The sequence below is a fragment of the Chamaea fasciata genome, unplaced genomic scaffold (assembly GCF_029207755.1).
Source record: "Chamaea fasciata isolate MVZ Bird 193981 ecotype frontalis unplaced genomic scaffold, bChaFas1.0.hap1 SCAF_15, whole genome shotgun sequence".
Classification (NCBI taxonomy): Eukaryota; Metazoa; Chordata; class Aves; order Passeriformes; family Sylviidae; genus Chamaea; species Chamaea fasciata.
In genome coordinates this window covers 11,078,620-11,104,861 of record NW_027094100.1, presented here as the reverse complement: position 1 = coordinate 11,104,861, position 26,242 = coordinate 11,078,620, and the positions used below count along the sequence as shown (strand labels likewise).

Here is a 26,242-nt window from a genome sequence, read left to right as displayed (position 1 = left end):
GCGGGGGCAGCGGGGGCGATGGCGGCGGGGACGGGAGCGGGGACGGGGTTGGCGGTCCGGGCCCTGCCCGCCTCCCCCAACTGGTACAGCAGCCGCTGCAGCGACGCCAGCAGCGACGGCCGCCTCTTCGGCTTCGCGGCCAGGCACCGCGTCTGCCTGCTGGATGTCTCCGGCGCCGCGCCCGCCTTTTACGGTACCCTGACAACCTTCCCCGTTCCCCCGCGCTGCGCGGGGCGGGCTGTGGGGGCTCCCCGCCGCCGGGAGCCCGGGGAGGGCACGGGGGAGGCGGGGATTTTGGGGTGCGGGGGGTTTGGGAGGGCTGCGGGCGGCCCGTGCCCATTTCTGGTGTGGCGGCAGGGGAGCTGATCGGGCACACGGAGCGCATCTCCGGCTTCGCCTTCTGCCGCTGCCCCGGCCAGGGCCGCCTCTGCGCCAGCAGCTCGGACGACGGCAGCATCAAGGTCTGGGACAGCGGGAGCCTGTCGGCGCTGCTGGAGTACAGCCTGCACCAGGTGGGACACGGGCCGGGGATTCCCGGGGTGGGCTGCGGTGTTTCGGGGCTGGCACACAGAGCACGGCGGGGCTGCTTTGCCCAAAAGTGAATTTGAAATAAATCCCGTTGAGCGGTTCTCTGTCCATAGCCCGCGGCGCTGTCCCAGCGCTGTAATTAGCCGCTGGTTGCAGTCAGAGCCCAGATGAAGCGGCGTGCTCGTGGTTTGGCCTCACTGCCCATGAACCCGGCTCGCCTGGAATGATCTCAGCGAGGTGCTGTGGCCCACAGGACAGGCTTAATGTGTGTTCGAAGAGTTACTGCTGTGAAAAACGAGTTCCGCTCTCTTTTTAAAAAATTCACAAGTTTGATAAAAGTTTTTAAAAATAGACAAATGAGGAGACAGAATAAGCGAAGCTTCTCGGCCGAGGGGGCTTGGCACAAGGTCTGCCCGGAGCCCCCCTCACCCTTTAGGGACTTCTATCTTTAAGAAACGCTGTGTTGAATATTCAGCAGATGTTAATCAAACATTCTTTTTTTGATCTGTTTTAAGTATCCCCCGATCATCTTATCTAATCGATTTTTTTTTGTGGGTGGCTCTGTTACTTAGTCTGATAACATGAATATAACTTTTCATCTGACGTTTTCTGGTTCTTTTCATTTGGATAAGAAAAACAGAAACAGGTTTTTTATGAAGGGTCACAAGGTGATCTCCCCCTCCCATAATTTCTGGCTTGGTGGTTTAGACGTTACAAAGATGAGATAAACCCCAGTCTTAACCCTCAGAGAATACACTCTCATTACCCTTCTAAACTCTTATCAATAAAACATAATAGAGTACAATTATATATAGTGGTCATGTTAATAGTTGCAACAAGCCAACTATATAATGTGCATTTATAACACTGTGGCTCAGGAGTCACCATCAGCAATTACATCCATCCTGTAAAGCCTGAAAGAACTGAGACACTCAGGGACAAACCAAACTGATGCTGGGCAGTGCTTACAGATGATTTCCTGCCAGTTTTTCTGTGTTAGGTGGCACTAAAACAGCTTTAAACGTTTCCAATGCTCTTTTCTTCAGCATGCCATCTCAGCTCTGCACTGGTCACCCCTTGTGAAAGATCTCATTGTGTCTGGTGATGAGAAAGGTGTCATTGTTTGTTACTGGCACAACAGAAGTGACAGCCAGCAGTTCTTCCCAGAGCCCAGGACAGTTTTCTGCCTCACCTGTTCTCCTCATCATGAAAACCTGGTGGCCATTGGGTAAATGCTCATTAGTTAATATTCCTTATGTTTTGTTTTCCACTCTTCTTCTACAAGGATTTAATTGTGAAGGTTTCACTGCATGGTTGAAAGTTAAATTTTAAGAGGTCTTGGTGGCTGTTCTTTTAGTTTTGGAGTAAAACAAATCAGAAATAATTGGTAAACCTGCAAAAGCAAAGAAATCTGTAAAAGTGCAATGGTCCAGGCTGGCTTCTCTGTAATAGGGTGATAGTGACCCCGGAAAGAGCCTGTAAATCACCTCAGGTATTATTCCACAAGCATCCAATAATCTCTTCATTAATTTAAATCTCTGCTTTCAGCTACAAGGATGGCATGGTGGTGATAATTGATATCAGCAGGAAGAGAGAAGTTGTGCACCGGCTGAGAGGCCACGAGGATGAAATCCATTGTCTGGCCTGGTGCCCTGTGCCTGGGGAAGAAAGGTTACCTGCTTGGCAGGATGAGGGTATGTAGACATGATTAACAGTTTGTGGAGTAATTTTTAGTTCATGTAAATGTCGTTCTAGAGGACTGAATTTTTTTACAGAAGGTTAGTAACTAGCTAAGCAACTGATAAGTTCAATAAAACATGTTCTGATACAAATCAATATAAATTTTCAGCTCATTTTTATGAGGCTTTGTATTTTAAAGCATAATAATGTGACTTCAATGGTATTTAGCAGCTCCTTCAGAAGAAGGCAAGGTTCCAAATGGGGAGGTGGCACAGGACACAGCAACGAAGAAAGGTTGTTACCTGGCCTCTGGAAGTAAGGACCAAACCCTACGAATATGGAGCTCTACCAGAGGCAGGAGTAAGTAAGAGATAAACAGTAACAAGGTGTGGAATAACTCTTGAACTGCAGCCTTTGGGTGCCAAAAGCATGGGGAACATAGTTAAAACTGCAGCTTCCTCTGTCTGTGGGAGAACTTGTATGTTTGAGGTACAGTGCTGCCCCTGGCCTTGCAGGTGTGATGACGCTGAAGCTGCCGCCCACCAAGAGGAGAGGCGGGGCCGTGGACCCGGCGGTGAAGGAGCGGATCTGGCTGACGCTGCTCTGGCCTGCTGGCCGTGCCTCTGAGCTCATCTCCAGTGCCTTTGGGTAAGTGGGACCCTCTGCAGCAGCTGCACATTCGTTTGTCCCTGCTGGAGGAAGTGCTGAGTAGAAAAGACACCCCCATCTCCCTTCCTTTCCAGTGTAACAGGAGAAAACAGGCCGAGAAGTAGAGTTCGGGCGTTAAGAAAATTATTACTTGTCCTATAATTTGCCCCATAAGAAAATTGGATGTTGACTGCTCATAGCACTAACTGTGCTTTTGTCCATCTACTGGAAAAAAAAAAGTCATTTTTCCAGTGGTGTTTGTGTGTGTAGCTTTGTACAGGCATTGGATGTCTGCTGAACTCTGTTACTCCTGACCTGCAGGATATTTGTGATATAGTCTGCAAAGAGCCTCTGTTCTTTTGAAGTGAAGAATTTAAATAAATTTCAATTTTTGCAGAGGAGAACTGCTCCTTTGGAATTTGGCCCAGCCTGGCAAACGCAAGTGGACTCTTCTGGGATCTTCAGAAGGACAAAACCACTCCCGAATTGTGTTCAATCTCAGTTCTGTGAAGCACCAAGACAGAGAGCTCCTTTTTTCCATTTCAATGGACAGAGATGTAAGAGCCATTTAAAAATTAGCATGGGAATGCCTCTACAATGCAGTTTTACTGAGTGAGACTAACCCTTTTAGGGCCACAGTTTTCCTCTTGAAGTGGGTTTATTTTAGCATTTTATAACATCACTTCTTAGCATTTCTTCTGAGCACAGGTTGTGTATGTTACTGTTAATTTATAAGTTCAATCTCTTACCATGGTGGAGTGAATGATTGTGACATTCTGGACTTGAATAGTAAGCATTTAATGAAAGGTGTTTTCCACTTCTTTTTCTCTGTGTTTCACTTTTAAAAGGCCTGGTTTTCCTTCTTAAAATTATTTAATTGTACAAAGTAGTGCATCTATTTTTTAATTGAGTTTTCTTTTCAATCCTTGGCCTTTTACAAACAGCAGAGTGTTTTCTGTTTTGAAATTGGAAGAGAAACTGAATAAAATATATTCATGTCTTGCAGCTACTGCAGCCCTGTCAGTGACATGCAGTCTTCTGGGTGCAGATCACATCCTGTCAAGCCTCAATTTTCACCCTTTGATTCTTCATTTCACTTCTGCTTTGGTTTTTCTGTGTCCTGTCAGTCACTCTGTATTTAACCATTCCTTGTTCCTTAAATATTCTTCAGGTGAAATGCTGGGATCTGTCCACTCTGGATTGCAGCTGGACCATGCCCTCCCTTGGAGGATTTGTCTACAGCCTTGCCTTCTCCCCTGTGGACACGGGCTGCCTCGCCATCGGGGTTGGGGACAGCATGATCCGAGTGTGGAATACTCTGTCCATGAACAACATTTATGATGTTAAAACCTTCTGGCAAAGCATAAAGTCCAAAGTTACAGCAGTAAGTGGGCTTTGGATTCCCTTTTTTCCCCCCCGTTCTCTCTTCTTTTCATTCCGTTTTTTTTTCAAGTATGTTTTTTTCCTCTCTTTCATTCCAAAGGTTTGTCCCAGCTAAAATGAGATAAAGCCAAGTTGTTAATTTTTTACTCAATTCTTTCTGTATACAATACATTTTAGAATCTGGCAACAAGTTTTTAGACCTGTTTACAGTCCTAGAAGGTTGCATTTACATCTGGTGGAAATAAGCTGAAGTGCAGCTGTCTGTTATGTTACTGTTTCACTTTCATCCTTCATGATTCTTCCTTGCTTCATCCATGGATGAAGTTTGACAGATACAAAAAACCAATACAACCATCACAGGTGTCTTCAGCTGGGGTTTAACCACTGGCACCAGTGGTTGGTCAAGAGCTGCTGCCTGGTAAAATAGCTGGCAGCTGTTTCTGGTTTGTAATGCAGCTCTCAAGAAGCATTTTAATGATTTTAGTCCCTTGCATCTTATCCTATCATAACTGGAAGGGGGAAAGCCTTTGAAACCCAGAGCAGAGTGATCAAATCAAGTGGCTGTGGCTGGCAGGGTGGGTACAAGGTCCTTGCTCATCAGTTTCAGCATTTTCCTTTTGTTACTTATTTAGCAGTAAAATCTCTGTGACTTTGGTCACTTTCTGTCTCTTTGTATTTTCCTTGCAGTTATCCTGGCACCCAACTAAAGAAGGCTCCTTGGCTTTTGGAACAGATGATGGAAAAGTTGGCATATTTGACACCTTGTCCAGCAGGTAAAAATGTAGCTTTCAAATTCATTAGTGTCAGATCCTTTGTGGTCTTTCCTGAGGGATACTTTTGCTGTTAGATAAGTGAGATTAAATTAAAATCAATCAGTTGGATTTTCAGTGCATGTTTTCATCTGCATTATGTCTGTGAGCTTCTAAGGTGAACTTGATTTAAGGTAAACTTAAAATGGGATGACCAGAGATCACCTGTGGGAGGACATCAGTTCAGGAAGACTTTACCCAGAAAGACGTTTTCAGGGAAGGAGGGGAAGGTCACCAGGACAATCACGTTTGAATTTTAGTAGTGTCCTGCAGCAGATGTTAAAGAAAGCTTGGTTGAGCCATGGCTTTAGAATGTTAAAGCACCTGGTGTCTCAAGCATGTTGCTTTGATTTTACCTTCTTTTAATTTCCATTTGCTGAAATCTGACTGCCTCTTATCTTCCTTATCTTCGTGCCCAGTGCTAAGAATAAGCCACCTCAGATCTCCAGCACTTACCACAAGAAGACAGTGTACGCATTAGCCTGGGGTCCTCCAACTCCTCCTCTGATTTCTGGTGAGTCTTCCACCACCTTGTGACAAAGTAGAATGTCCATGCAGAGTACACAGATGCCATGAAGCTGCTTTCCCTCCCGTCTTAGGAGAAGGAACCCCATTTGCTTGGTGGCAATCCTTTGGAGAATGTGTTCTGCTTGAGGGAGTGTTAACAGTTTTGCAAGGGTACAAACTCTTTGCAAGGGTACAAAACCTTCAGGAAATAGGTTTGAGTAGTGCCCCAAGCACCTCTGGGCTTGCTTCAGGGTGTTACAGACCAGGAACTCACAGGCTTCCTGCAGCAATTACATCAAATCAAATACAGGTTCCAGAGTTTCTGCCATTTGAACTTGAACCCAGATATTTTTTTTTTCATTTAAGGACCAAAATTTAAAGGCAGTTTTACTGTTTGCAGTGGTTGTGCTATGAGAGATCTGTTGGTAGAAATGAGGGCTCTTTTTATAGGGTTGTACTATGAGAATTTCCTGCTGCTGGACCACAGGCATTGAAGGATGTATATTGGTTTTTGAAATAATGCTTTGATTTATGAAAGATGAAGAACAGAGTGTAATTAGCTCTTTCTCTCTTTTGAATAGGAGAAGAAAGTGAACAGCCCTCTGTGACTTTATATAGTTGTGCTGGAGAAGGAATTGTGTTTCAACACAATCCCTGGAAGCTTAATGGAGAAGCAAATGACATCAACAAAGTCATCAGAGACACCAATTCAATCAAAGTGAGTTTGAATTTGAGGGGTTTTTATGGGCTCATAATAACCACACCAGAGTTTCCATGGCCTTGTAGTTGTAAGTTTCTGATTTTGCTTTTTTGATGTATCTGTAACAAAAAACTTGAACCCCTCAGGCTCCATAGATGAACTTTAGTTCATTTAACACTAATTGATTCAAACTATCTAAAGAGTTTATATATTTGTGTCTGAAGAGGGTGGTTGGTATTTTTTTTCTCCTGGTGTCAACATGGCACATCTTCTGGCATCAGTTCCTTAATTTTCTACACTGTGATTTACTTGGGAAAAATAAACAGGGGATAGAGTTTGGGTTTAAACTCTGTGTGGCAGTTTACAATAGTAGGAGATTTCCAGTTTCAAAGCACTTGAAGTGATATCCTGAATCATCCTGGCTTAGACCACATGGTGGGCATGCATGAGTTATTTATCTCAATTCCTTTAGTTCCCTTGCTTCAACCATGAGCTTTTTAAGACAAACTTTTTATTAAAAACAATCATGATTTTGCAGGAGGCTGTTTCCATTTGTACTGCACCCAGTGCAGAGTGGTTGGTGATCACTGAGTATCTTCTCAAGTGGGATCAGTCATTTCTTAGTTGAAAGCATTAAATAAGTGTGTTGGATCTCCAGTTCTTTTAAGTCAGCTGGACTCAGTCCAAGGGTATTGATTTGTATCAGCTGGGTTTTGGCTTCCTCCTTGAGTTAAGATTCTCAGGGGGTTAAAAGAGGAATGTCAGAGGCATTGAAATGATCATATTTAGGCATCTAAATTGTAAATAGCTTTTGTCTACATTCAAATGAATAGGGATAATTATAGGTAAACTTTGGTTTCTCTTGAAGTGTGAAAGAATTTGCTTGCAGTGTCTGGTGCTTTCCAAGGAGTGTAAGGATATGAAACATCAAGGTCCTACTGGAATCCAGACTGTTCAGAATAAACAACAATAAAAACCAATCATTGGTTCTTGCATCAGTTATTTCAGTCTTAATTGCTCAGGTTTATGTCGCTGCTACAAAAGCAATAGGCACTTTTTTGACTTTTCATTTTGCAGACTAATTGCAGCTCTGTCCAGTTGCCAGCTTTGCTCTGTTCAGTGTATGTGAGAGAGATTTAAGAGTTTTTGGCAATAATTGTGTCTTCTTTCTGCAGCACAAGCTGCCTGCACGTACAGAGATCAGCTGGAAACCAGATGGCAAACTCCTGGCTCTTGGCAATGAGGATGGGTATGTCCCACTTGTGGCTTAAGGTGGTGCCTGTGCTGATCTTGACTGCAGTCATTGTGGTGAAGCAAAAGTACTTTTTGTTGCCCTGGTTTGTCTCCATTCTTTCACTGCTGAATCATGATAATACAGAATTTTGTGCTGTTATTTGTTGTAGATGCTCTTGGCATGGAGGATCCTCATTATCACATTAAATTGTGTTTCAAGGATCCACTCATGGTTGAAATGCACTTTTGCTGATCAGTGAAACCAGGGCTTGAGTTGAATCCAGAAAACACAAACTCAGTAACTCCAATTCTGCTCATGCAAGATAACAAAAAAAGTTCCCATTTTCTCCAGCTACTGAAATTCTTACACTGTTTTTCTTACATTTCAGCTCAATTGAAATATTTCAGGCACCAAACTTGAAGCTGCTCTGCACTATCCAGCAGCATCACAAACTGATCAATGCCATTCGTTGGCACCATGAGCACGGGACCCAGCCAGAGCTGAGCTACTTGATAGCCTCAGGCTCCATCAATGCCACCATTTATGTGCACAACCTGAAGAGTGTTGTAGGTAACAGTTTGCAGATTATATTCCAAATCTTGGCATCTTTTTTTTTTTTTGGTTTATTTCTGTTTCACCTCTGTGGCCATACTTAATAATTTTTCTTTTTTTTTACCAGAGAACTCTTCAGAAAATCCTGTGACGATTACAGAGCCTTTTCGAACTCTGGCTGGGCACACAGCTAAAATCACAAGCCTTTCTTGGAGCCCCCACCATGAGGGAAGATTGGTGTCTGCTTGCTATGATGGCACTGCACAGGTATTGTCCAGAGCACCTCAGAATTGTGTTTCAAATCATCCATTCCATGGCTGATCAAAGAGCAAAACTCGTTTTTGTGAGATAAACTACTGAAGTAGTGCAAGTTTACCTTTGGTAACCATCTGCTGGTTCTGGATACCTGATATGCAGATTATGTTGTGATTTGTGAATTGATTTGTAAGTCCAGTCATTGAGGTTTTCATTTTAGCATTTTTGGATCCTTAGGAAAGAAAGATGTTGTGCAGCTGTATCAATGCAAACAAAGCAAGCCCTGCATTTTCTCCGTTTGCATGTTGATATTTGAAATACCCCTGCAAAATCCCAAAAGAGAAGCTCCTACCTGTGCAAATTATGAGAAAATGCAGAGTATTAGGTGAAGCAGTGACATTCTGAGTAACTGGATTTCTTTCTTGTTGCCAAGGTGTGGGATGTGATGAAGGAAGAGCCACTCTGCAACTACCGAGGGCACCAGGGCCGCCTGCTGAGTGTGCAGTGGTCACCAGTGGAGTCAGATTGTGTTTACACAGGAGCAGATGATTTCTCTGTTCACAAATGGCACATCTCCAAGCAGGAGCACACACGGCCTCCTCAGGGTGAGTGCATTCAAACAGAAGATCTTTCCTGGAGGTGATGTTGGAGCTGAGAAATGGAGAGTTGCCATGTTGAAATGGTGCAAGTTCTTGTGCTGAATTCCAAATCTGCCTCTTCAGGAATAAACTGTGTCTAGGTTTAAATTGAGTGTCCTTATTTGGAAACTAAATGTTGGTCCTGAGATACAGGCAGTTAATACACTAAAATTTGCACTTTTTACAGGCAAAAAGAGTATAGAATTAGAGAAGAAAAGAAGTATACAGCCAAAAGTCAAAGCCAAGAAGAAGAAAAAGCCTCTAGGCAAGAGCCCAGGCAAGCAGGATGCAAATGATGCCATGAATGGAGATGACAGCATGAAGGAAATGCTGCTGGAGGAAAACGGAGTGTCAGACCACGAAGGAGAAAAAGAAGCTCAGGAGGCAGAGTTGACTGATAAAGTCTCTGTGACTGGTAATAATCAAATCGTCTTAGTTCAATGTTTCCCAGAGTGTTTAGCCCTCAGAGTGTCGCCAAGTTTCATTTTCATGCAGATTTTCTCATTGTATGGTTTTATTGAAATTGTCCTCTTGAAGGAAAAAGGCTCTGGAATGCATTTCATAATTTTCCAAACTAGTTTGGGACTAATTGTCTTGAGATAAGAAGATTCTGGCCTCCTGAACAGAGTTACTGTGTTTGGCATGAAACTATGTCATTTTTGATCAGCACTGATGAATCTTACAATACTGGTGAATCTTTGTGGGTGTCTCTTGACATCTCATTTAACCTTCTGACAGTTCTCTGTTTTTTTGATATTTCCTTTCCCTAAAAAGCTGTTAAGTTCTGTGGCAAAGCTTGGTTTCCGTCTATTTCAAAATTAATGTAACAGAATATGAATATGTGAATTATTCTGTGGGCATTTCCATTCATTGCTTTTCCTTTTTTTTAAATCATTTGACTCCACAGTCTCCAGGGATACATCTTCATGTGATAATTCTGCATTCAGCTTGCCAAAGCCTTTTGTGACTCAGAAAGCTGCTCCTGTGAAAAAGGATCCACCTAAAGAGAAACCAAGTTAGTATGTTTCAGGGATTTTTAACAGTCCTGTTTAAGGCAGACTTCCTCATCCTAGGCTTGTTTGGCTGCAGATTCCCTTCATAATGTGACACCAAATAAATGCCAGAGAAGGAAAAGGGTGGTTTTGAAATAAATTGAGGAGTTCTGCTGTAACTGCAGCAGCAGTGACTCAAATGTGTCTGATTCTTTAGCTCCTGATGCCTCTCTGAAGAAGAGGAAGCCTCGTTCTATTCTGCCCTTCAGCACATTAATGGATCACAGATCAAAAGAAGAATTGCACCAGGACTGCTTGAGGCTGGCTGCATGTCTGAAAACTAAAGGTATCAGAATAAAATTTAAAATACTTAGAGGGTAGCTGCCCTCAAGTACTCAAAATCAGGTGTCCAGAGACTTGACTTCAACCACATGATATTATTTTTTAAATCCTCACCTTTATCGTAGAGTTCTACTTGGTGTGATATCAAACTTAGATCTGAGGGTTGACCAGCAAATTATTAAATCTGCTGTAGAGGAAAGAAAGTAGAAAACAGAAGTATTTGCCAGCATTTGAGTGGTACAGTGACTTGGCACATTCCAGTTCCCAGTTTTGTGTTAAATCCTGAATATGCATTCTTCTTATCTGGTTTAGATAATAATGAAGATGTGTCCCCTGACCTCAAGGATTGCATCCACTTGGGGCTGTTCACAGACAGGGATTCTCTGCACAAGATGATCGATATGGAAGGTAAGTGGTGTAAAGAATATGTCTTCTGTAACTGTTACATTCAAGTAGAAAACAATTGGGGAAAATGCTTGAGTTTTCTTTATTGTGGATTGCAGTCTAGGATTAAGAATGCAGCTCTGTGTGAGAACATACATCTTTTTCCCAGATAGTTCTTACATCTTTCAGATGCAAACCTGCCTTATCTTAAGCTTGAATGATTTCCCTTTTGCCAAGCTATTTTACTATGATGCTGTTGCACTCATACTGATGGGAATTGTGTTTGCTTCCAACAGGAAAGCACCACTTGGAGAACGGGCATGCAGAGCTCTTCCAGCAGCTCATGCTGTGGAAAGGAGACATGAAGGGTGTCCTCCAGGCAGCTGCTGAGAGGGGGGAGCTGACAGACCAGCTCGTAGCCATGTCACCCATGGGTATGTTTGCTTTAGCTCCACATAAACTGGTGGAATTGGCTGCCAAGGGTTCCCTCGTTCTGGTGGTTCCTGCACAGAAACTCAGGAATTAGTTCTTTGTGATATGATTAGCAGTCCTTACAGCTCACTGCTGGTTTAAATATGCTTTCAAGTTATTTTGCTGGCAGTGAAGTCCTGCAGTCATGTTTAAGTCCTAGTTTTGCCCCGCTTCATCGACTTGTGTTAGGATGGTTAGAAATAGAAACTGACCTGGGGCAGAGAAGAGGTACATGTTGAAGAAACCAGTGCTGGTGTGGCACAGGAATTCTTCCAGTTATAAAACTGCCTCCAATGGTGGTGCCTTCTCTTTTGCAGTTGGATACCAGGCCTGGGTTTGGACAGTGGAAGCCTTTGCCAAGCAGCTGTGTTTTCAGGAGCAATATGTGAAGGCTGCCTCCCATCTCCTGTCCATCCATAAAGTCTACGAGGCTATCGAGCTCCTCAAAGTGAACAATTTTTACAGGTTGCTGTATATTCATGTTTAGCACTTTATCTGGGTTTTTGTTGTGGGGTAGATTGAGCATTTTGGTTCACTCTTTGCACACAGATTAACTTTTCTGTCTGGTTTTCCTTGTGTGCATTAGGGAAGCAATTGTCATGGCTAAGGCCAGGCTGCGTCCAGAAGATCCAATTCTGAAGGATCTCTACACCAGCTGGGCAGCTCTGCTGGAGAAGGATGGTCATTATTCCATGGCTGCCAAGTGGTGAGTGTTACTGGGGAGAAGACAGAATTGGTTCCATGCCTAAAACAAAGAAGGTTCTTGGTTCGATGTCAGTTGTAATCTGTTAACTGCTCTGGTCATCGGTTGTCTAAGGTGCTTTTCTGAGCCTGATCTCACTAAATTTCCTCTAATGTAGGTGGGAAGAGAAGCTCCAGAGAGCAGTTCAGAGCAGAAAGTCCAAATATCATATTACAGTAGAGCCATTTCTTTCCACAGACGTTACTGGAAGTTTCTGAAAACTAGTCTAGCAAGACTAAGATGAGGTTGTCTACAAAAAGACTGTGTATAATTTCCAACCTTTCCACTGGAAACATGCAGTGCAGCACTTCATCTTGTGTTTCTTGAAGCTTTAGCTAATACCCTGGTCATTGGGTTCTCCTGCTCCAACTGGAGTGTTTTAACTTCGTGACTAACAAAATTACTAATACCCCTTGAAATATTTTGGCTGGAGTAGTGTCCTCTGCTTGATGCTGATTTCAGTTCTGGTGTTTTTGTGGGTGTCACACTTGTAAAAAGATTTTCATGAAACCCAGAGAATTGCAGTAGGGACAAACAGCTGCATATAACCTTTGTCTCCTGAGTCTGTTTTGTTTTATTGCTCATCCAAGCCATGTGTGGTACGCAGACCACCAAAGATGTCAGTGCTGACTTTAGGGCTGTGTGACTTCCGCTTTGTGGCTTTGCATCAGATTGTTCACCACATGTCTGTAGTAAACTTTGATAAGAAAAAGTGATGAGAGCTCTGAGAACCTGTGGGAAATTCAGGGTCATCATTTGTGTATTTGTGCTCCTGTGTTGCAATACAATCTAAAAACTATTTTAGTACCAATCAATCTGTTTTGCTTTTATCTTTTTCAGTTATTTGGGAGCTTCTTCACCCTATGATGCGGTGAAAGTGTTGTCCAAAAAGGGGGATGTGACTTCTCTTAAAACTGCTGCTGAGCTTGCTCTGATATCTGGGGAGGAGGAGTTGTCAGCAACTTTGTCTTTGAGATGTGCCCAAGACCTGCTGTTATCCAGGAACTGGGTGGGAGCTCAGGAAGTCCTTCAGCAGCATAAAACTTTATTTGTGAGTCTGGTCCTTTCCTTTCCACCTTTTTCAGTTTTGTGTCTCTCCAGAATGACATAACTTGGCACCACTTCCCATATGTTAATAGTCCAGAGGTTGTCCTTTGGGCTGGTTTTGCCTCAAAATATTTTTATAGGAGTATTTTGGAATATCCCTATGGAATGGTCGTGGTGGGGAGGCTCTGTGCTTGTTTATATGAGAGGTTGTAGAGAAAAGTGGGATTCTTTTTTTAAGTGTGACACTGATCATGAGAAGAAGTGAAGCATTTGCTGGTGACATTAAAGGAACAAATGAGCCAACTGGAGGATTAAATTTGAAATGTCTTTCTGTGAACTGAGAATCAGGTGACTGCCTTGCCTTGCTCCCAGGTTTCCTTCTGACCTCCCTTAGGCTCTGTCACCAAGAAGCTGCTACCAGGCATGATGTTCTTAAGTCACTCTACCTGCTGTGGTCAGCAAGGGATTGTTTTTCTTGTTGCAACAGCTCAGTGCTTTTTTTTCTTTTTTTTAAATCTCTCCTTGTTAAAGGGACAAAGACTTGTTTTCTGCCTGAATGAAGTGCTCTGCAGGTGCCTCAGTGAAAGGAACCCCTGTGAGAGAAAGAGCCCTGTGCCTCCCTGTTACCACAGCTGGGAGCTGAACAGAGAGGCCTCATTCTTTGACATGGTGACAGAAGTGTGGCAGAATGTGCTGGGCATGGACACCACTGAGCAAGCCACATGTGCACAGGAGCAGCTTCGCAGGATTGAGCATCCTCCTTCAACCAGCAACACACACCCAAAGCAGGTACGTGGAGGTTGATCTGTGCAGGCACAAATCCTTGCTTGGGTACAGGCAGTAAACCCAGCCACTCTGAGGTGTTCCAGCAGCCATTCCCACGGAACTGATATGTGCACCCTGCTGCAGGATGGGGTTTTAGTCTGGGAGAGAGATGATCAGCAGCTGGGACAGCTTTGTGTAGCCGCCTGTTTGTTTCTGCATTTGTTTCTGTGCAGGGTAAGAACTGCCATAGGGTGTTGGGGGTCAGCACTGGGGTCACTGAGATGTGCTGGCTGGGAGCAGTTGGCAGAGCTGAGTGGTCTCAGCACTGATTCAGGGCTTTGTATTGTACTGTTGGGGGAGGTAGGGCTGCTTGTTGTCAGAAGGGTTTGCAAGGTCTGGCCATAGACTGGAGCTCCTGCAGCTCTTTGTGACCACAGTCAGTCACTGCTCCCACTTCTCATCTGTTTAATAAGACACAGGGAAGCACAGTGGCTGATTTAACACCTCCAGGTGATGTGGAAATGCTCTATCTCCTGCATGAAGGAGACTGTGTAAATTGCATTGTCACTAAAATTGCTTTTGGTCAAGTAATATGCTTCTGGACTCTTCCACAGTTGTCATAAGCTCCCACTTTGCAGTAAAACTATTAACTGTGCTCTCTGGTGCTTCCTGTAGGTGCTTTTCCATGTCTCCCATGACCTGGCCCTCGCAGGCCTGAGCTGTCACTTGGGTATGTGGGATGAGGCAGTGAAAAGTATCCTTGGGGCTGTGACCCGCAGTTTTGATGCTGGGAATTTCACTCTGCTCCAGGAGATTTGCAGTATCATCCTTCCTGAGGGTAAGTCTCTCCTTTTGTCTCTCCTGGCACTGACAGGGCTCTTTCCTGCCAGCACAGCTGTGTTCATTAATGTTCCTAGACTAAGTAATGTTTGGAAGCAGCAAGACACAGCCATATCTGTGGAAACTTGTGGAATTTGGCTAGTGTTAAGGCCACTGAGTGACAAAAATTCCTGACTCTGGAAGGAAGCTCAGCTGTGTCACCTGGTGTGAGTGATGTAGGAAACTGAGTGAATTCTCTTCTGTGAGGGAGAGGGGGGACATTAAAATGCTGTGTTCATTTAACAGCAACACATACTCCAACTTGTCCTCCATTCTCTTTAGAGTGTGCAGTGCATTTAGTTTGTGGCTCTTGATTATATGACTCTTGTGTTTTGCAGCTTGGGAACAAAGAAGTTTGCTGTAGCTGATGAGAATATTTTAGCTAGAACAGATGCCAAAGATGTTTTTCCTTTCATAGTTCCTGTACTGCTCTGCCAGCATCTAAGTAAATCCCTGATTTGGGTTTCCAGGTTCATTTACCAATTCTGCCCATTGTCTTTGGAAAGTTCTATGAACTGTTTGTAATCCTTTTCTCATTATTAGGCTGTGATGACCTGAGAGACAAACTGGACAGCACAAACTCTCAGAGCATGGATGCCTGCAGGAGTCTGGAGGGCTTTGTGGCTTACAGACTGCTCTATGACCTGTGGTGGAACCCACCCAAAGACTCCCCTGGCCTGCAGAAGGCTGTGTTGGCTCCTGTGCCGTGTCCCAGTGAGCAGACAGCTCTTGAGGAGAGCTGCATTTCAGGTGACCCATCCCCTGAGGAAACGGTTCAAACTGCAGCTGAGATGGATGAAAACCTCTGCAGTACAGCTGAAGTTCCTCAGTGTGAGACACAGAGTGACTCAAGAACTGATTCCGTTGATTTGGTAGACAGACAGTCACAACTGAAGGGTTGCCAAGTGCTCCTTTCAGAAGAGATGGCTGCCTTGCAGAACACCCAGAGAGACATAGCTGAGGTCCAGGAGACTTTGGCAGAAATGATCCGCCAGCATCAGCAGCAGAGGAATAATCTCCAGGAGAACACAGATGGAAACACCCAGGGAAGCAACCTGGAACAGAGTTCAGAGACTGAATCAGACAAACCATGCTCTGACAGCGACCAGATGAATTGGTAAGATTCAGCACATGAATGAATGGATTGAAAAGTGTTGCTTTTTTGTGTGTCTGGGCAGAAAATTTCTTGTTTTGCCTATACTGCAACAACTCGAATCTCCTCCCCATCACCCAGGAACACTTGAATATACAGCTCAGAAATCTTACATTTCCCCTGAGCTGAACCACTATGTGCACAAACTCAGTGCAGCTGAATAGTTTTGTGATGCATGAGGTGTTGTTACAGTGAATAAACAGTGCATCTTGGAAAAGGGAGGATAATGAAAAGGCTAAACATGATCTAAGACTTCTGTTTGTCGAACATTGGTTTGGGACTTTGGCAACAACAAGCTGGAGCATAAAACACTCAGCCAGTTCTCTCCAGTGCTCCTTGTCCAGGAGGGAGGCTACACAGTCTCCTAACAAAACAGTTACTCATGACACTGCTCTTCTCTTGACAGCAAAGATGAAGCAAAGCAACCAGTTACACTCCCGGAGCTCACAAAGCAGCTTCTGAATGCAAAGCAGAAATTAGCTGAATTCCCAGACAATTTAAAGGTAAGTTTTCAGAAGAGCCATTGCAGTTCTAAAAAAAGTCATTCTGTAAGGGCAGTCTCATCACAGAATCCCTTTCATACCATGACGTTCCTTGTGATCCTGTGGCAGTTTTGAGAGAGAACTGACACATGGCATCAGGGTGGTATTTTTCTTTCAAGTATAATTTTCCCCATGCAGTTGGAAAGCATAGCTAAAGCTCCTGTGTGGGAGAACTCAGTGAGATATTCTGTATGGATCATCCCATGCATTTTAAGAGTAATCCCTTGCTGCTTATGTATGAAAAAAAAATTATAAACCATGAAATCAAAAATTTAAGCTATAAAATGGCCTTAATAATTTAGGAACTGTAGAAAGTACAAACCACACATTTGAAAATGTGTGATCACACGGTGATGGGGCAAGAGGGGACAAACCTGGATAAATGTGAAGAGAAAATGCATCTGATTCCTGGCTGGCTGCTCTGAGAATGCTACAAAAAGCAGTGTCTGTAGAGAACTGCCTGATTGAGTTGAACAACTGTAATAGAAACTGTAGACATCACCTGGTGTTTCTTTTTTTTTGCAGGTCTTCCCATTCCCTGACGTGCTGGAGTGTTGCCTTGTGCTCCTTCACCTTGGATGCCAGTGTCCTCCTGAGCTGCAGGGAGAGGCTCTGGCTCTCCTTAGGAAACACGGCAGTGCTGGTGTTTACAGAAGGGCTGCCAGGAGCTTCTTGACATGACATCCCTTGAGCTGCCTCCAGCTACTTAACACTAAGGCTGCTCTTTCTTCAAGTGAAGGCTTCTTTTGATGGCTGTGGCTGTTACTGATACAAAATGTCAGGTTTATACACATCTACTTGTGCTCATCCACTGATACTTATTTAAGGAGACTGTTAGAAAACCCAAAAGCAGTAAGAGTGTGGGCTTGAACTGTTATAACGGATTTTTTGTATAGTTTTTTATTTGTTGGACATTATGTTAATGAAAGCTCTTGCTATTTACATGCAAGAGAAGGTTTTGAGCAGCTGTGTAGTCTTTCAGCAGAGGAGGAAGAGTAGCTGCTCTCAGGAAAATCAATGGTTTCTGTAAGCAAACTGACTCTTAGGCCAGTATTGTTCTTAAAAGCATTGTGAGTTTATTTTCTTTCCTTTAAATAAAGTCTTCTACCACCATGAATTGGTGTTTAATTTGATGTATAGAAATAAGTTCTCTAGAAAGTGCCAAAATCAATGCATTTTGCAGTCTTGAACATGCAGCTTACTTAAAGGCTTTGTCTTGTTAGAAAAAATGACTTCTATGAAAAGCACAAGGGTGCATCAGCCTTAGTGAACACAGCATCTGTCTTAGTCAGTTCTCGAAGCAAGGTTTTAAATGCAGCAAAAAAAGTTGATGAGGTGTGCATCGTGAATTTAGAAAATGTCAAGTACAGTAAAGATTATTAAGAATTAAAAAGAGTGATGAATTTTTTTCGATCAAAAGCTGTTCCAGGTTCTTCCAGCCAAAATGCAAACTTCATCCTGTCAGATTTCCTGCTTCATGCTGCGTAAAGCCTCAGAACAACTGCAAGAGCGGCGGGTGAAAGCCAGGGGTTAGACTAAAACAAGACGTGTTTAATTACTGAAGCGTTGCCACCAACTTGAATTTGCTAAATTCCGTCCGTACAAAGCACCCAAAAACCAGGTGGGGGAGCCAGTGCTTAACCAAACTGCCTCCCTGCGCTTACAGCAGCAACCATTGGAGTCTGGGTGGAGCAGAAAACTTCACACACAAGTTTGTCCCTTTAAGTGGCCACTCTGCAGTGCAGGAATTCTGCACCAGATATTTAGCTGTGCTGAGACTAGCAGGGAGAGAATACAACTCTTGCAGAGCTCTTCAGCTCAGCTTTCCTCAGCTACTGTACAATAAGCTCAAAAGACATTTTACTAAGGGCTACCTGAGGAGCACATCATAAATGGTGAAGGAAACAAAGAGGAGCTTCAGGCATGTATCTCCCAAACTCGGAGTCCAAAGCCTCAACTGTGAAAATTTTGGTGCTTGATGGAAAATCCAAAACAAAGCCTGGTTTAAAAAATTTATTTTACAAAAAATAAAACCTAGTCTTTACAAACATTGCAAATACCAGCTCTAAACCTCAACTCTTCAATATTGGATTAAGCTTGTTCAAAATGCCAGAAAAAGTCTTAAAAAATTTTGACATGTCTAAAAGGGTTTGTTCTTTTAAGAAATGTCATTACAGAGCTGTTGAAAAAAATACTACAGAATGTGTTTCAAAGTCAGAATTCCAAGTTCTTCATCCTCTTTACTACTTCTCAGGTGTTTATAATGAAAAAAAAAAAAAGCAGAAACTCAGGAAAAAAATCAAAAACTGTTTTACCTCTTAAGCATATTGTAAAATTAGGGGCTGGAGAAGCAGGGGGGAGAAGAGGAACAAATATTTGTCCATGCTGATCTAGTTGTGTTGCAGGAGAAGAATAAAATTTGTAGGTTCAAGATGAAAACTGAAGTCAGAGTACTGGTCCAATCCCCTGTCAAATGTGAACTTTTGGGCCTCTGAATTTCCAGAACGGTTCCTTAATACCCGTAAGAACAAAGCTGAGGCTTAGTATGGGTCACAGCAGTAACAAAGAGAATTAGAAACTAGTGGAGCTGATTTGATCACTCCTTAATCTCCATTCTCTCTGCTGTTAAAGCAAATCTCTCAATATTTTTAGCTGCAAGGATCATTTTTAATGTCATCCATTCCCACACTTCTGCAGTGATCAAAGGGAGCAATTTCCACAGACAGAGATAAAATAAGCAACACATGAGGTGAAGCTGTCACCCTCACAACATGCAGAAGTTTTAAAATAAGCTTTATAAAACACAAATTGCAAATTTGCGTGCGTGTCTGTGTCCATTTTCACTGCATTTCCCAACCCTTAGCTCTCCCCAATATTATACTGGTAAATCTTCCTTGCAGATTCTGTACAGTATAAAGAGGAAAAAAACTGAGGTATACACAGTAGATTCTGTCCTTTGCCCTTGGTATTAAAAATATGGCAAACCACAAATGCTGGCATTAGGAATTCAGTCAACTCTTCTGGGTTTCAAAGGAAAATGCAGTTCTTCAGCAAAACTGCAAGGCTTGGTGCAGCCTGTGTACTGGAGATGCTTTTCGTTTTGAGACACTGTTTAGGGAAAATGGTTGAGGACAGCAGCTGCCAATATGGTAAACACGTATCTGCTGAGGGGCACCGCTCATCACGGCTGCATGTTGTTGATAATGGCCAAAATGCTCATTTTCTCTTGGGCTGAGTCCACATCTTCGTTTTGTTTCTGAGCCACTCCTGTGCCAAGGCCATACAGTCGTCCGCAATACTTTGCATCATCAATTGTATCCTCAAAAAATAACTGCAGATTAAAAAAAAAAAAAAAAAGAGAGAAACAGGTACTGTTTAATTGTGCCTCTAAATCAGAAAACATCCAGTGTTAATTAACAGCTCATTTGAAATTGGCCACCTCCAAGATGGACTGTACAAATTAAAATAAGCACATGAAAGGCAAGTAAACAGAACAAGTCTGTGCCAATATTAGCAATTCCTATTCCTGACAATTTCAAGTGTGATGGCCACAAGGCTCAAAAATCCCAAAGCAAAACAACCAACACGTTGTCCATGTTGACATTTATGGGCAGGAAGTGGAGAAGGAAGAACACTGCAGTACCTCCTTCATTCTGAAAAATGCCATTCCTGTGAGAAGAGAGTCTGATCCTGCCTGGTGTTGTCGTCCAATTCGCTGCAAATCCAGCTGATCTGCCACCTCCTGAAGGCCACCCTGCAAAGAGAACAGAAGAGATGTTATTTTGGAAGATCCATCCCTTGCCAAAAATTGCCACATTTCTCCAAACCATGAGGGCAAACAGGGTATGATGAACTAATGCAGATCCCAGCAGTATGCACACTCCAGCTGTGAGCGAAACACAGCTGGAAATGGTGTTGAAGAGTGCATAAATATCTCATCTCAAATTTAGGTGCCTTCTTTTCCTGTTGCAGATACATGAGATAACTGTGGGTACATTCATAGGCTACACATGCTGGGCTTTTCCCTCCCTTTACTCAAGGCTGTGATTCAGTAGATAAATTACTTTCAACCCTCTTACCAGTTAATCAAGTCATGGAGTATTTCATGTAAAAGAAAAACCCTTGCGTCAGAAACATAAATATGCTAAATTATAATTAGCCTCCAAAACAAACCAGAAGGCTGTGGCAATGTCCCCTTAATAATAAACACATTGCTAAGTCTGAAACTGGGGAGGGCAGTATCCATTAGACACCAACTGTGTCTCAGGTGCTTCTGTGTCACTACTGACTTTTATACACATTCCTGTTTTAAGACAACATATGCAGCAGTTTTGCCACTTGTATTCCTGTACATGTACAGTGTTGATGCCCATCACCTGCTTTCTGGGGAGACAGAAGTACCTTGAGGTTTTTGCAACTCTTCATTAAGTACTTCACATCATAGATAGATGGGAAGAAAAGGTTTAAGATATGGAAAAATTCATGTTCCTCTTCTGGTAACCTGGAATCTGTCAACAACTTCACCATGTAGCCAAAGTCATAACCACTGAAAACAAAACCACAGAGAAACCAGGTAAGCAGGCAGTACTAGTACCTCCTTTTTCAGTAGAATTTTACTTGCTGTGCCTTTCAAGCTTTAACATTTTCTAACATTCATAAAACTCTAGATCTCAGCCAGAACTCATCCCGATTTTCTATGTCAATGCAGGAGTTTGAGATGCTCCCCAAGTGCCTTCACCAGCCTTCTGTGGAACACCTGAGCCATTGGGAAGAATACACATTCCTTCCCAACTCTGTACATTTCTGTAGCTAAGGGCAATACAGAAAAGCAGGAAACCCTGCAAGTATCTGTTGAGGGAGAAGGAAGTGGTGGCAAGTCCTTTAATTCGTGGTACCATGTTGGACCAGAGACTTCCTAATCAACTTGGTTGAAATGCTACAAGGAAAATGTCTTAACCACAGAGGTGGAAATTCAGAGCACCACCAACTTTGTAAGGAAGAAGAAACAAAATCTGTACTTTACAATGCATTTACTAAGTGCAGAAATCACATTTCAATTTCTTAGTAGCTTCTTCAAGAGAAGGAGACTGTAACAGCAAAAGGATTCTCAAGCAGTCAGAAATTCAGACCATGAAGTGGCCTTACTTCTTAAAACTTGGCCTTCATATCTTGAAGCTTAATTTAAGAACTGTGGGACTGCTAGTTTTTCTCCTTAAAATCTGTCAATCTCCATGGAAAATGCAGAGAATTAAGAAGAGATTTAACAGGGTCAGTGAGCAGCCTGGACCCACCTGTGGAAGGACAGCCACTTCACACTGTCACTGAGGACAACCCCAGATGTCATCAGCAACTCAGCAAAATGCAGGGTATCAATCCCTTCTTCTTCATGCTTCTGGAACTGCAGCCCAGAGCTGGCAAGGAGGTCTATGGAATCCTGAGAGTACATGTCTTCCCTGAAGGAAAAAAAAAAAAAAAAAAAGGCAGTTTTGCACACAGGGTGCTGCCAAGAAAAGCTCATTTTAGAAAAATTCTCCCCACACTATGTCAAGAATTGGACTAACCAGTAGGATACTTCTGGGTTCCAATTTGTCTCTCTAGGAAATTCAAACTGACTCAGTTTCAGTACCACTACTGCAGCCTCCTACATCTGTAACAAGCTGTTCTGTGATCATAACTAGTTAGCACTTCCATTCCTAGTGCAAATTCCAAAGGTTCCACCTCCACAGGACTGAAACTGACAGTTTTGAACAACATCTCTTCTGCAAGGGGAAGGGAAGCACCACAGATGAGGGCCCAGAGGAAATGGGAGTTCTCCCAAATGGGAAGATGTGCAACTCTAAAGCACTGACCATCATTCCTGTCTACATTTTTCCTTTTCACTCCACAGCATGTACCACCTTATCAGCACCTCCACTTCCACCTCGGGGAGTTAACAGAATTGCATCATCCTTGACTCAGGAAGGAGGACAAGAATGATGTGCTTGGTGGAGAGCTGAGCAGGAACCTGACTTCTTTACTGGTTTGTGTCGTTTTGAGAGGGAGGAAACACAGAGACGAGTTCTATCAATATGATAACTCATTTAAATGAAGTCACCACCCAGCAAAACCCACTTCACTCTGACTTCAATACTTGTAACAGGCTCACAAATTTGTGGAGTAAATAGTGCAACTTTTGGGGTCAGGAACTGGATGATCTGCACATAGTAGCTACAAATTTTTGTAATGCTTTCCAATGACAGTTTCATAAAAATAGATTGATTTCCTCTACATATGTGGTTTTGCCAGATAAACCCTTTCTTTATTTCCAGACAGCTCTAGTGGTAGTAATTATGCTGAGTTTATCTTGATAATTACAGGGGAAGGGATAATGAAACTTGTTTCAGCTGCAACCCAGGATATTACAGTATGGAGGAGACAAGAACTGCCACACTCCATTTAACAGGATTCATTCTCCTGAACAGATGTGATGATTACATCAACATGTTTTTAGATCCCAGCTTATACTTAAGCATGGATCTGTAAAGAGGTTTTTTTCTTTTTGATGAGACCAGCACATCCATTTATTTTTAGCAGAAAGAGATGGAGTTTTACATATATATATATATATATATATATATATATATATATATATATATATATATATATATGAAGTTTCAAGCGTTGTTCCAGGAAAAAAAAGGCACACAAAATTATCAAGAGAAAGGGTCATAAGGATAGAATTTTAGCATGGCTTTGACCTCCAGATACACTGTTAACTGAAGAGTAAGTTCCCACATTATCTGCACCAGAATGTGAATCCATATTGCTCAGAACCAGCCAGCAGTGATGGCCACATGCACACTGGCATTCGCCAAAGGAAAGCATCCCTCCAGCAGAAGGGAGCAGGAAATGATTGCCAAGCCCAAAGACTCACGTAAGGTTGAATTTGAAGTTGAACTGCCAGGTGTTGATGCCAGAAGGATATTCCCCCTTCTCATTGGTGAAAGTCAGGCCCAGCTGGATGATTTTCAGCAGGTCGACGTTACAGCGCAGGAGCTGGTACTGATAATCGATGGAGCTGCGGAATTCCCCGATGGGCCGGACAACAACCCCGGGAAATTCCGTGTCCTGGGGGAGAAGGGAAATTCAGTTTCACCATGGATCCTATCAGCAGTCACTCTTACCACTCTGTAAACCTTTACTGCTTCTGAGCAACAGTCAATGCCTACATGAACAAAAACTACCGTCAGTCAAAACACACCTCAACAACAGCAGCCATCTATTAGATGAAAAACCATCTATTAGATGAAAAAACCTTCTATTAGATGAAAAACCTTTTCCTTAGCAGTGACTGTGTGCCATCTTTGCTGAACACCAAACTGCCACACTGTTGTTACCCTCAGACTGGGTCACGGAGCTTCTACTGACCAGACACAAAATCTTTCACAACAAACCCAGTGCTGTGCACCTGACACAGTCTCTGCCTTGCCCAAGAGGTTTATCTGGCTACTCTTACAGCACAGTCACTAAAACAGACCCTGAGAACACTTTCAGTGAGACAAAAAAGAAGCAAAAAGTTCATGTCCCATTGACAAACGTTAACAAAAGAATCACATTCACTTCCACAGCTGAATTTGACACCAAAATCCAACACACTCTGCAGAGGCACCTGTCTTTTGCCACACTTTTAATAAGGGCATTTCATATCTTGAGGTTCAGTGCTCCTAAGCAAAGCTGGCAGAACTGACAGGATCACAGCTAAAACCAGTTCTTGATCTAACACACTGGGGTGCTGCCAAGCAGATACAGACTTGTAAGAGCAGGAGGAAATTCCTCCCACCTGGCTCTTCATAAACAAAGCTTTCTGAACATAATGTCTTATCTACAGCCAGAATATTTTTCTTCCCTAAGAATCAACATCTGCCCTCATTAGAAAGGAGGCAGCCCAGCTGGCTAGCAGTCACTTGCAGGCCTTTAGACCTCCAGTCCCATGGCATCTTCTCTAATCAAATGGAGGAAAACATTCAAAGGACAAACACACTGGTGGAAAAAATAAGGATTTAAACCCAACTGTGACTTGTTTCATTTTCCTGTTGTAGAAACTAACACACTATGACTAGCCAAATATTAAATAAATTCCTATTTCTTAAGGTGGTCTCCCTCTTCCCCTTCTTTAAATCAATCCATACTCAGCACTGCTTGTATTAAATTCTGGAAAGCTACTGAACAGCTTTTTTTTTTTTTTTCACCACTTCTAGTTTAGTTTGACTGGGGGTAGGGAGAAATCATTTCTCACTCAAGAATCAACTGTGTCCACAACCCAAAAAAATCTCCTGACTAAGAGAATTCGGTCAAATATAAAACATTTACCATGGCAATGTAGCTGTAACTCAGAACAATCTCCCGAATTTTCCTCATCTCTTCCTCCAGGTTGTTGGCCCATACTTCACAGATAACCTGGCTGTTCTCTGCAAGGGCTGCTGGCATCTTGCAGGGAACAGAAAAAAGGCCGCTGATGCTAAACTCAAATGACAGTGCAGGATCACAAGCTGTGCAATCTGATCAGTGTGCTGCATTAAAGAGATAAAAAAATAATGCTTTAAGTGAAGGAAGAGTGACACGTGAACAAATTCTCTGTAGGACTCAGTCCCACTTCCATTTTCACCTCCAAATAACCCATTTAAAGTTTACACCAAGTTCTTTCTTGCTTTATCACTTTCTGCAAATATGCTGAATGAAACCTAGAGCATCTGTTCACAGCGTAAGAGCAGATGCACAATCAACAGTCCAGTAATTTATGTAAGAATCATTACCCCTATCTTCCTCTTCCTGCCATAAACTTTGACACTTTGGGCACAAGATGTGCAAGCAGTGAATCCTCATCTTTAATCCTCAGCTATTTCCCCATCCCTGGATGTGTTCAGGGCCGGGCTGGATGGAGCTCTGAGCAACCTGCTCTAGTGGAAGGTGTCCCTGCCCACAGCAGAGGGGTGGAATGAGATGATCTTGAAGGTCCTCTCCAATCCAAACCCCTCTGTGATTCCATGATGAAGACAATTGTTTAAGCACAGTACAGAATGCATCAGAGAGAACACTCGTGGCACAATTTTCAGTGGGTATGTGTATCTAAAGGGGGTGCCCAGGAGATGGAGGCAGGCTCATCTTGGGGATGCCAAAAGACAGGACAAGAGACAACGGGCAGAAAGGGATGCACAGGAAGTTTCCCCTGAACACGGGGAAGAACATGAGCAAAAACTGTGCAGGGATCAGGAAGGGATTACCCCGAGACGTTTTGGAGTCTGCCTCAATGGAGATATTCCAGAAGTGCCTGGACACAATCCTGTGCCATACGCTCTGGGATGACCCTGCTTGAACAGGCAGCTGGGACCAGGCGACCCACTGCGGTCTCCTCTAACCTACCCCACTCTGGCATTCTGTCCTTGCCTGTAACTCGGGGCACACCGCGGCGGGTGTTCCAGCTGGAACCACCGGCGGTGTCAGCTGGGCTCAGCCACCGGCTGCTGTCCCCTTCCCGCAATAACACCGGCGAACCGCTCCCAGCCACCTGCAGGTGGGGGGGCTCCGCCTCAGCCCACGGTTACCGGGAGGGACCGAGCGCTCCGCCACAGCCCGGCCGGGCCCGGGGTCACCTCAGAGCCCCCCTCACAGCCCGCGGGCGGCCGGACGCGGCTCATCGCGGCCGGGAAGCAGGAGGGCCGCTGTCCGTGCCGCCGCCCCTTCAAACCCGGCCTCAGCCCTGCGCCCCCGGCGCCTGTCCCGCTGCCTGTCCCGCTGCCTGCCCGTCCGCCCCGCTCCCCGGTACCTCCCGGCAGCCGCGGCCGGGCCGCGCCGCTCTCGTCCCGCGCAACCCCGATGGGTCCGAGCGCCCCCCGCCGCGAGGGGCGGTGCTTCCGGGTCTCTCGCCGCTTTGGCTCTCGCGAGACAAAGCGAGAGATGGCGGAGGCGGCGGGGCGGGGCGGGGCGGGGCGGGGGGGGACGAGGCGGGTACGTT

At 43.8% G+C, this 26,242-nt stretch overlaps 2 protein-coding genes across 2 annotated transcripts; one reads left to right on the top strand and one right to left on the bottom strand.

Moving 5' to 3' along the window:
* Positions 1–18: 18 nt before the first annotated feature.
* On the top strand, positions 19–17,368 carry GEMIN5 (gem nuclear organelle associated protein 5). Its single transcript, XM_066197424.1, has 28 exons — positions 19–193; positions 358–512; positions 1,575–1,756; positions 2,077–2,222; positions 2,437–2,568; positions 2,724–2,856; positions 3,254–3,413; positions 4,028–4,240; positions 4,927–5,012; positions 5,468–5,562; positions 6,137–6,273; positions 7,431–7,504; positions 7,878–8,059; positions 8,169–8,308; positions 8,730–8,901; positions 9,122–9,349; positions 9,842–9,949; positions 10,144–10,272; positions 10,581–10,676; positions 10,949–11,086; positions 11,441–11,588; positions 11,710–11,829; positions 12,706–12,916; positions 13,444–13,701; positions 14,353–14,515; positions 15,100–15,673; positions 16,116–16,212; positions 16,777–17,368. The coding sequence occupies exons 1-28, from the start codon at positions 19–21 to the stop codon at positions 16,930–16,932; spliced, it is 4,608 nt and encodes a 1,535-aa protein (XP_066053521.1). The 3' UTR covers positions 16,933–17,368.
* An 882-nt stretch (positions 17,369–18,250) lies between these two features.
* On the bottom strand, positions 18,251–26,140 carry CNOT8 (CCR4-NOT transcription complex subunit 8). The gene is made up of 7 exons (XM_066197425.1): positions 26,054–26,140; positions 24,601–24,800; positions 23,165–23,358; positions 21,543–21,704; positions 20,653–20,797; positions 19,895–20,005; positions 18,251–19,582 (listed from the first exon to the last, which is right to left on the bottom strand). Exons 2-7 carry the CDS (start codon positions 24,715–24,717, stop codon positions 19,433–19,435), a joined length of 879 nt encoding a protein of 292 aa, XP_066053522.1. The 5' UTR covers positions 24,718–24,800; positions 26,054–26,140; the 3' UTR covers positions 18,251–19,432.
* Between the last annotated feature and the right edge of the window lie 102 nt (positions 26,141–26,242).

Excerpts from the sequence above, each read along its gene's own strand:
- GEMIN5 (XM_066197424.1), top strand. The coding sequence starts at position 19 with ATGGCGGCGGGGACGGGAGCGGGGACGGGGTTGGCGGTCCGGGCCCTG. Across the intron at positions 5,013-5,467 it reads TTTGACACCTTGTCCAGCAG|TGCTAAGAATAAGCCACCTC; the intron begins GTAAAAATGTAG and ends CTTCGTGCCCAG. Across the intron at positions 8,309-8,729 it reads GCTATGATGGCACTGCACAG|GTGTGGGATGTGATGAAGGA; the intron begins GTATTGTCCAGA and ends CTTGTTGCCAAG.
- CNOT8 (XM_066197425.1), bottom strand. The coding sequence starts at position 24,717 with ATGCCAGCAGCCCTTGCAGAGAACAGCCAGGTTATCTGTGAAGTATGG. Across the intron at positions 21,705-23,164 it reads AACTTCAAATTCAACCTTAC|GGAAGACATGTACTCTCAGG; the intron begins GTGAGTCTTTGG and ends TTTTTCCTTCAG. Across the intron at positions 20,006-20,652 it reads AGAGTTGCAAAAACCTCAAG|GGTGGCCTTCAGGAGGTGGC; the intron begins GTACTTCTGTCT and ends TTCTCTTTGCAG.